The sequence below is a fragment of the Ruditapes philippinarum genome, unplaced genomic scaffold (genome assembly GCF_026571515.1).
Source record: "Ruditapes philippinarum isolate M1 unplaced genomic scaffold, ASM2657151v2 ctg645_1_1_1_1, whole genome shotgun sequence".
Classification (NCBI taxonomy): Eukaryota; Metazoa; Mollusca; class Bivalvia; order Venerida; family Veneridae; genus Ruditapes; species Ruditapes philippinarum.
The window spans coordinates 130,959-142,068 of record NW_026861731.1 but is presented as its reverse complement, the minus strand read 5'-3'; the positions used below and the strand labels follow the sequence as shown (position 1 = coordinate 142,068).

The 11,110-nt window shown below is 30.0% G+C and overlaps 1 protein-coding gene across 1 annotated transcript in view; it reads right to left on the bottom strand.

Annotated features, from left to right (window-relative positions):
- The window catches only part of LOC132716642 (rho GTPase-activating protein 5-like), a 95,123-nt gene that overhangs the window by 8,417 nt on the left and 75,596 nt on the right, over window positions 1-11,110 (bottom strand). The window contains exons 23-27 of the mRNA XM_060699964.1: window positions 8,761-8,932; window positions 8,127-8,204; window positions 7,432-7,563; window positions 6,632-6,658; window positions 96-201 (exon numbers count right to left, since the gene is read on the bottom strand). Of these exons, the coding sequence (XP_060555947.1) occupies window positions 96-201; window positions 6,632-6,658; window positions 7,432-7,563; window positions 8,127-8,204; window positions 8,761-8,932 (515 nt within the window). The remainder of the gene's footprint in view (window positions 1-95; window positions 202-6,631; window positions 6,659-7,431; window positions 7,564-8,126; window positions 8,205-8,760; window positions 8,933-11,110) is intronic.

The following is an 11,110-nucleotide window of genomic DNA, read 5'->3' as shown; positions in this document are numbered from 1 at the left end:
ACTCCTACCCAACATTATTTTCTAACTTCTAATTTAACCCCCAAAGTTCACCTCAAATTCAGTATTCCACAACCCAGAACAGACAAAATACTTACTTGTGTAAATGAGTTATAAGAAATTTAAGGACTTCAAAGTTAAGGGGATGCATCTTTAGGAAGACTCCCCGTAAAGCTATAATTCTGCTACTCTTGTCAACAACCCCTGAAATATACAACCACAATAATATACATTCTTCCTGCCACAAATAATAAACATAATTTGAGCCGTGGTCATGACAAAACATCAACATAGTTTGCAGTTGTGCTACCAGCATCATGGAACCTGATCAGACTGCGCAGGCTGGTCTGGATCCATGCTGGTCGCAAACGCATTATGTTGGTTTTGTCGTGACGCGGCTCAATTTTCGGTGTATGAGATGGAAATATAACATCTAAAATCATGTAAGGAAAATTTCCCTCTACTTTAACTTATAACCCTGGCAAAATCATTAAAATTACAGAGTACACACATGTAAGATAAATAAAAATTAAGTCAGTAACACAGACACATAAACATACAAAGTTTTACATTCATAAGAAATTTAATTTTAACTTAAGGCATTACAAATTAGCAAAAATAACCAGTCACCACATACAGCTCTGTGATTGGTCTATTTTAAATTCAAATATTACGTGATTGGTCTATTTCAAATTTAAATATTACAGAATTATCCAATCAAGTACTTGACTGGTATACAATAACAAAATACATATATTTTTTACATTTGCATAAAAATCAACCATACTGAACTTCAAATTAATATTTTAAAGTGTTCCTGGTAACCTAACCCTGTTATTTTTTTTGCTTATTTTTTTGCAAATGTATGCTCGTGTCCACAAGCCCCAGTGCATCATATACATGTATATTTTCTACTATTTTGATGACCACAAGCCCCAGTGTATTAGTATTTTACCTAATGTTGTGTTGCAATGCTGCTGTGCAAGCTTCTCTTAACATAATGTAAGCATCAAGCTTATTGCCAGGCAACAATGATATGAATATAATATTGTCACCTTAACTGAAGGACTTATTCCATTATTGCACTATCCATAGAAACAATGAATTGATAATAATATTGATAATTACATCCATGGTAACAGACTGAGATGATAACTGTATCCAAGACAAAAATGATAAAATTAAAGTCATGGCAACAATCATATGAATATTCTATTTGTGGCTTTAATGACATGATGAATATATCCATGGCAACAATTAAATATCCATGGCAACAATGGTTTAACAGTTAATACGCTTGAAACACTGATATGATTATATCTATGGTAACGATGATATGAGAATTTTATTACCATGACAACAGCGATAATGAAAAAGGTGATAACAACAATGACAATGAATGAGGGTGATAACAATGAAAACAAATAAAGGTGATAACAATAATGAATGAAGGTAATAACAATGACAACAATGATAATGAATGAGGGTGATAACAATGATAATGAATGAGGGTGATAACAATGATAATGAATAAGGGTGATAACTATGATAACGAATGAGGGTGATAACAACGACAACAATGATAATGAAAGATGGTAATAACAATGACAACAAAGCAAACAGATGGTGTTTTTACAATGACAATGATAAAATGATAAATCTAAAGAATTAAGCCCTTACTCTGCTGGAACCAAAAGTAGTAAGCCTTTGCTTCTAGTATTGAGCCAAGTCAGTCTGCATTTCCATGCATTCTGACCAGGCTCTAAATTATTAGTAGATCCTTTTTTAGTATTTTGATAATAAAATCCCTTAAAACTTTAAATGGATTGTTCCAAATTAAAAGATGAGCAAATCCATTACACAAATTCAGGAGGTGAAGGGTTAGAATAGCAATGATAATTAGAGAGTGATATGACAATGTTCCTTAAAAGTTTTTAACAACAATGATAATCCTGAGTTTATTAAAAGCAATGAAAAATGGTGATTAGAATAGCAATGATAATTATAGTTTTAATATGACATTAATGATAACAACAATATTTCAAATATATGGGTTTTTTTTTCAGATGTAAACTGCCAAGTAGAAGAGTAAATTCAACTCAACTGTCATCTTTTTGCCATGCATTCTCAACCAAACAAACTACATGTACAAGTTCTTTTCCAAAAAAGTTTCTTATACTTTGGACAGATTTATCTACTACATGTACATATTAAGTATATAAATTATTATGCGATTTGTCACTTTAAAAAAATTATGTAAGTTTTTTTTTTTGTCCAAATTTTCTTGTCAAATTTTTTTATGCAAACAAAATAAAATAGATATTGACATTTTATAGAGATAAAATTAATGGTCACACAAAATTTTTAAAAGAATTACACAAACGTGCTCAGTGAATTTGATATATGACACATGTTAAAAGATGAGCATGCAATAGACAATACATGTATATTAGTTTATTACTGATATTGTATTGATAACAGTGCAATATCAATGATATCCCTTATCATGATATATTAGATGATATATATGATTTAAATGTTTTATACATGATATAAAAGTTTATGATTTAAAATGTTTCATCATGACATAAAAGTTTATGATTTAACATGCTATACCATGGTTAAAATGTTATGATTTAAAATCTTGCATCATGGTAAAAATGTTATGATGTAAAATTTTTCATCATGACATAAAAGGTTATGATTTAAAATGTTGCATCATGACATAAATTGTTATGATTTAAAATGTTATATCATGGTAAAAATATTATGATTTAAAATGTTACATCATGACATAAAAAGTTATGATTTAAAATCTTATATCATGGTAAAAAGGTTATGATTTAAAATGTTGCATCATGACATAAAAGGTTATGATTTAAAATGTTATATCATGAAAAATGTTATGATTTAAAATGTTGCATCATGACATAAAAGGTTATGATTTAAAATGTTATATCATGAAAAATGTTATGATTTAAAATGTTGCATCATGACATAAAAGGTTATGATTTAAAATGTTGCATCATGACATAAAAGGTTATGATTTAAAATGTTATATCATGACATAAAAGGTTATGATTTAAAATGTTGCATCATGACATAAAAGGTTATGATTTAAAATGTTGCATCAAACATAAGTTGTTAATCACAATTTTAAATGTTGCATCAGATATTATAATTTAAATTGTTCCATTGTGACTTAAAATAGCTCAAAAACTGCAATGCTGGTTAGTGTGAAGATGAATGTCAAATGAATGTTAAATGAATACCAGAATGAATGTCGGAATGAATGTCAGAATGAATGTTACATGAATGTTAAATGAATGTTGGAATGAATCGTTATAAGTTTTAATTTATTACAGGAAGGATTTACTATCAGATTAGAATTTAGAGATATAGAAAAAGTTTAAATGACACACAAAGCAACTATGGGACATATTAAATGCTTAAAATTTTAGTGAAAAAAGCTATAATACAATTTTATTATATTATTTATTTAATTTTTTTTTTTGGGGGGGGGGGGGGGGGGGGGGGGGGGGGGGGGGGGGGGGGCAAGTCACACCAACATAGTATAGGTCATATGGTGACTTTCAAGTTTTTCTGTGCCCTTCTATGCATTATTTCATACACAAAGGAACCACCAACATTTCAAGCTAGCTGGATAGCCTCCTCACATAAAACTATTTTAAGTCCCTGTTGGAATTTAAACTCAGTGGTGAGGGGTGTTACAAAAGTTGATAATTTAACTGTAATAAAGAACAATAGATGGACAATTTTGACAGACATAGGTGAAATGTAAGCGAGCCTAACCTTAAAGGTAGTGCACTTACACAGGCGAGGATGAAAATGTTATTGCACCAAGCCCTCAGCTTTGTGCAACAATTTTATATTATTATTAAATTATTTCATATTATTATACACTGCCCAAAGTGGGATTGGTAAGTTTATTTATTACATACTTTTCGGTGGTTTATAGAAATATATCAGTGAAATATAAAACTGATATTCTCACTGTTTAAAACAGCGAAAAAATATCAATTTGATATTTTCCCTGTTTAGAATTTAAGCCTGTTACGTTGTTTAAGTGAAATACCAGCATGCACAGTACTGGAAACGGACTTAAGGATGTGACATTGTTATGTCGCGTCGTAAATGACATCATGTTGTATTATTATTTGGCGTGCTTTTCATTTAGTATTAGATTAAAATTTCTTTTTTAAACATTTCAAAAGAAAGTTTCTAAAGTTTAGAGTAAGATCGAAATATAGTTCACCTGCGCCACTGTGCCACTTGTGCAATATACCTTTTGGTGTTCACTCAGTGAAATATATTTCAATCTTACACTGAACTAAACAAATATCCTCTATATAAACCTAAACATAAGAGCTCATATGTGTTGCTTTGATTTTGGTACTGAAAACATTAGTAACTACATAGCCAACTCTTTGAACTGAATGTCTTCCTTTGGAACTGGCAACATCAGTAATTACAGGGAATTTAGGCGTCTAAACTTTAAAACTCAGCAGCCTACGGTGCATTCTCGTCAACTTGCTCGACGTGAAGTGTAGCATGTACTAGCATAATGATTGTGACAAAGGATTTTCCATTATCACAATAAGCATGTGAAGGGTTAAAACTCTTGTCAAGTAAAGCAGGAGAAACAAATCAAACTGGAAAGGGGTTATGGTTCACACAAAGCTGTCTTTGCAAAAATTATACTAAGCAGTTAATTTTTTACGTAATATTTGTTACACTGCATTGATATATTACTAGCAGAAAACAATTTAAGAAAATACTTCCTGTTTGAAATTATATTTTGTCCGATAAAATTGCAGTTTTACAAATGAATCGTAACACATTTGAGCCGTGTCACGACAAAATCAACATAGTGCGTTTGCTACCAGCATGGATCCAGACCAGCCTGATCATCCGCTCGGTCTGATCAGGATCCATGATGTTCGCTTATAAACCCTATAACATGTAGAGAAACTGATAGGGAACAGTATGTATCCTGATCAGACTGCTAGGATGCGCAGGCTGGTCTGGATCCATGCTGGTCGCAAACCCATTATGTTGGTTTTGTCATGACGCAGCTCATTTATTTTGGTAAATAGGCAAACTGTTAATCAATCTAGTAAATTGACTGTTTATAAAAATAACTTAAAACACTACGCCTGACCAATATAATTTTGTAAATATGTACTAATAAACTTTAACCTATACCTAAATGACAGTTTAATATTAGTCATGAAAATATCAGATTGTGTTGTTTGTTTTGTGTGTGTGTGTGTATGTTATTTTTTTCCTGTTTTTTATAATATCTAATGTACGATTCTTAATGTATGAAATATATTTGTCTTTTTATAACTGATAAAAGAGTTGTGATAAAAAAAAAATAATATTACTATAATTCATCATGCATTTTTAAAAGTTTAATTTAATACAGATACAAAAATAAGAAATTAGTGTTGAGTTTTTTGTCAAACAAAACATTTAAGGGAAACATTTCAGATTTAATTTAGTGGTGGTTGACCACCGCAGTCACTATATTTAGTATTTCAGGCGTCAAGGTAAAACCACCAACCTTCTTTTAGAAAGCAAGTTTCTTTACAAGAAAGAATATATCCAATAATTCTTACTACATTAAAACCAAAACTGATTATGAAAGAAATTTATGATAAAAACTATTGTTTTAGCTGTAAAAAACATTCTAAAATCTTTGAATATATAAGAGTATGGTTTTAACAAATAAATCAACTGAAATGTTTAAAAATATAGTCTTAACTTTATACGGTACAAGCTCAGTGTTCCGATATACTAAACCATGATTAGTCATTCTGTATATATAATTATATCCGTGTTAACCACAGCCCAAAGGTGCAAAACTCATAAATTGGAAACCAGTCCAGATTTCAAGCTCAAACATTGGCTTATTTCATATTTTTACATGAATTTGACCAATCAGTGTTTAATGATATATGACTGGTGCCCAGCCTACAATTTTATTAAATTGACTGGTACACATTTTTAAAAACAGAAAGCCATAAAAGTGTACATTCAGAAATTGGTAACCAGTCAAAATGCTAGCTCTAGCTTCTTTGCTTCTCGATTGGTTACTTTGAAAAATCTGGTCACAAAATTGACCAATCAAAATTTAATTGAATGAGACTGGTTCCCTATATCATGTTTTTCTCTAAAACCTTTTGGTCTATGTTTTACTGGAATATTAAGAGCAAGCTTATTATAATTATTGTCGAGAAAAAAGATTGCAAACAGATTGTGACTTTTATTCATTAGTGACATACTTTGATAATTCATAAAATTGTAAACCTCTTTAGGCTTCATGATCAGTTTTTTTACGAAAAATTTCAAATCTTTGATTTTCTAATCGGAATACTTAGTAACTTTTAGTTATAGTATAAACAATGCAATTTTGATTTTTTTCTTATTACACAAAGGAAGTGGTAAAAACACCTAAAATTCTCGAAGACTTTTGTGAAGAATATATTACCTGAAGGCATTTTTATCATTATGAAAATATATCACCGAAAAGTCACTGTGTATTTCTATATTGTTTTTTTTTTAGAGAAATCGAGAGTAAAAGCTCTATCCCCTGTGTACAACAGTTTACCTGGGTCTAAACAGTCCTTTGTACGCTCTGAATTGAACCAACACATTCATTACTTTATTTGCTACCAAATACTAACATACAGAATTTCCAACTTTTTCAAAAATATCTACACACCCCCTAATCTGTGTGGGTGAGTATTTAAGTTTCACTACCACTGGCAATGTTAAACAGGACTTCTGTGCTTTATTTGTGGTTCAAAACCATAGTTGTCTACCGGTGCTGTAGTTTTCAAGCATTAACAAGTATTTCAGAAGAACTTATCGACTTTTTGTACATGTACTTAAGCGGGCCTGCAGCTGATTTCAATATTAACAGATTCAATCTATATCCAGCCTTGTCTTACAGTTTACAAACTTAAGTAACACATAATCAAATTTGAACACCCATTCTTTTAAAACAAACAAAACCCCCACTTATATTCATTAAACATGTAATGTTTATCATATTCATTCAATCTTCAAGAAAAAAATGCAAAAAAAGCCAGGTTGTAACAGATCAAATTAAACATGGAACCCAAAAACCTTCTTATTCATTTATACAAGTAATAATCATCAACTGGAAGGTTCAGTTGAGATGCTTTTAACTTTTAGCATATCAACCACATTTGATCTAAGAACAAAAATTCAAATATTCTAACAAAACTCATTGGGTAGAAATTCTTTTAAATTTTAACGTATCAACCACATTTGATCCAACAACAAAACTTAAAATATTCTAACAAAATTCATTGGGTAGAAATTCTTAACTTTTAACGTATCAACCACATTTGATCTAAGAACGAAACAGAAAACCATAGTTACCTGAGGCTTCAATCAGTTCATCATATAATGACATGGGTACGAGGGGGTCTGTTAAATCAGCGAAGAATGCCTTCAGAACAGTGGCTACAGCATTCACTTGAATATCCAGACTTGATATGTCTATATTGGAATCTGAAATAGTTTTTTTTCTTATAAATTCTACCTATCTTTGAGCTTTAAACATTGTAATATACACTTGAATGTGAAACAAGTTCTTGCAACTTAGAGTAAAATAATATAATAATATAAATATTTAACTAAGGCTCAAATCTACTTCTTGGGACTAACAAGCTCTGGTGTCACGACAAATACATGCTTGCAGCGCGAGTTCAAACCCGGTCAGGACCAAGCTGTTGCTTCCCTAAGCTTGAAATGTTACATTTGTAGATAGGTACTCGTTGATTTCAGGATCAGATTCCAGTGTGTAAATATGATGAAACTAAATTCTGTATAAAGTACATTACTTTACATTTTGAGATGATCATATATAATCCAATGTATTTTTTGTTTTTGCTTTATTTTTTGTTTTGTTTAATCTTTTTTTCTTGTAATCTACTAAAAAGAATGTAACTAATGTACGTTATGACAAATTATAAAACAAATAAACAATTTTTATATCAAGAAAAAAAAAAAAAAAAATAAGCCGCATGTTGAGTAGATGCTAAATGATGAGAACAGATATATAAGTATCAAACCTTCATTGTATTTGGTAGTAAGGAGGTCAACTTGAGCTTTATTTCCAGGTATCCTATAAATACCTTCTGCATGTAAACCTGAAAAATATGATACAATTATATGTAACACATCATGATACTGACCAATATTTCTACACTGCCAGTTTTACAGCATTTCAGTGATATAACCAGAGCACTGACTTTGATCCCAGTGCATGTATCACATGTACAAACACAAGTCAACAGATAACAAAATCTGTATTACACTTAAGATCTGGAAAAACGTTGCTGACGTTAAAAAAATCAATTTATGGTTAAATATCTAGTTTAAATTCAACAAGGTACATGTATATAATGTATAATGAAAGGGCTATCATCATGAATCTGGAACTTATATTTGATTCGAGAGTGGATTTTACTAGAAGAGATCTCACGTGGTCCTTCTGCACCTCTTAGCCAAGTAAAATCCACAAGTTCTTGATGAAGATACACATAATTATGCTTAACATATTTCACCATCTTATTTCAGGAGTGTGACATATTTCTCTATAAACTGATATACAGATGAGTTTGTTCAGAATTGAATTCATAGTATTACATTCAATTGAATTCATAGTATTACATTCAGACTTAATAAATAATACGTAATATTTACCTTCTGATTCGATGAATTCGACACATTTCTCTATGAATTGAGGCACAGACGGGTTATTTGGAGACATGGAGAAGTCACTGAGACTAATGCCGCTCTCTGATTGGCCGGCGGCTTTACTGTCCTTCTTCTTGATCTTCTTCTGCAACTTTTGCTGCTCTTTCTGCTTCTTTTCCTGTAAAATGTAAAGAAAACAACATTTTTTTTATAACTATGTCTAATTCTGTCAAAGTAATTGTAATGTTATCCTATACATTTTAAATGTAATTGTAATATCAGGAGAATTGGACATGTAATTGTAATATAAGTAAGTTTTGGATATGTTATGGAAATTAATGTAATTGATATTAATATACATAGGTTTTTGGACATGTAATATAAGTAAGTTTTGGATATGTAATTGAAATTAATATACATGTACGTAGGTTTTTGGACATGTAATTGTAATATATGTAATTTTTGGATAATGTAAGTGAAATTAATATACATGAACGTAGGTTTTTGGAAATGTAATTGTAATATAAGTAAGTTTTGCATATGTAATTGAAATTAATATACATGTACGTAGGTTTTTGGACATGTAATTGTAATATATGTAATTTTTGGATAATGTAAGTGAAATTAATATACATGAACGTAGGTTTTTGGAAATGTAATTGTAATATAAGTAAGTTTTGGATATGTAATTGAAATTAATATACTTGTACGTAGGTTTTTGGACATGTAATTGTAATATATGTAATTTTTGGATAATGTAAGTGAAATTAATATACATGAACGTAGGTTTTTGGAAATGTAATTGTAATTTAAGTAAGTTTTGGATATGTAAGTGAAAATAATATACATGATTGTAGGTTTTTTGGACATGTAATTGTAATATAAGTAAGTTTTGGATATGTAATTGAAATTAATATACATGTACGTAGGTTTTTTGGACATGTTATTGTAATTTAAGGAGGTTTTGGATATGTAATTGAAATTAATAAACATGTACATAGGTTTTTGGACATGTAATTGTAATTTAAGTAAGTTTTGGATATGTAAGTGAAAATAATATACATGATTGTAGGTTTTTTGGACATGTAATTGTAATATAAGTAAGTTTTGGATATGTAATTGAAATTAATATACATGTACGTAGGTTTTTTGGACATGTTATTGTAATTTAAGGAGGTTTTGGATATGTAATTGAAATTAATAAACATGTACATAGGTTTTTGGACATGTTATTGTAATATAAGGAGGTTTTCTGGACATGTAATTGTAATGTAAATTATGTAATACACTTTATTTTAATGTTATTGACCCTAAGTCCACAAACATTAGGCTGAATCATTTAATAATACACAAACCTGAATAAGAATTGAAGTTTTACTGTAAGTATCTTCATTTTACAACTGGTCAAACATAAACAAATTTACCTTAAATCACAATAGGGTCAAATAAATGGTCATCAATTTTACACAGACATTAAATGTTTCCATAGATCACAACAAATACATCAACTCTTTTTAATTATAAGTATGTTTTCAATTGGACATTACATACTTTTTCTTCATGTTATCAATAATACATACACAATTTAACCTAATTAGTACATAAAAATGAATAAGTCTCTAATAGGTCACAGGCAGACAGACATTATTATATAATTCCATCATAGAACCCTAATTAGTCACAATTCCATCATTAATCCCTAATTAGACCTAATTCCACCATAAATCCCTAATTAGACATAATTCCATCATAAATCCCTAATTAGACATAATTCCATCGATCATAGCCCCCTAATTAGACATAATTCCATCGATCATAGACCCCTGATTAGACATAATTCCATCATAGATCCCTAATTAGACATAATTCCACCATAAATCCCTAATTAGACATAATTCCGTCATAAATCCCTAATTAGACATAATTCCATCATAAATCCCTAATTAGACATAATTCCATCATAAATCCCTAATTAGACATAATTCCATCATAAATCCCTAATTAGACATAATTCCATCATAAATCCCTAATTAGACATAATTCCATCATAGATCCCTAATTAGACATAATTCCACCATTAATCCCTAATTAGACATAATTCCACCATAAATCCCTAATTAGACATAATTCCATCATAAATCCCTAATTAGACATTAACTATTTCACCCGCTGATTGACAATTAGACATAAATTATTTACCGAGGGTCGCCAATCATAGCCATCATCATCGAGATCGTTAACTGGACGTTTTAATCGTTCATATGGCACCGTTTTTACTGTGGCACATGGTACATTATTCGAGACACCACATCCCATTCTTATCACAGTTATAATAAATATATCCTTTATCACATTT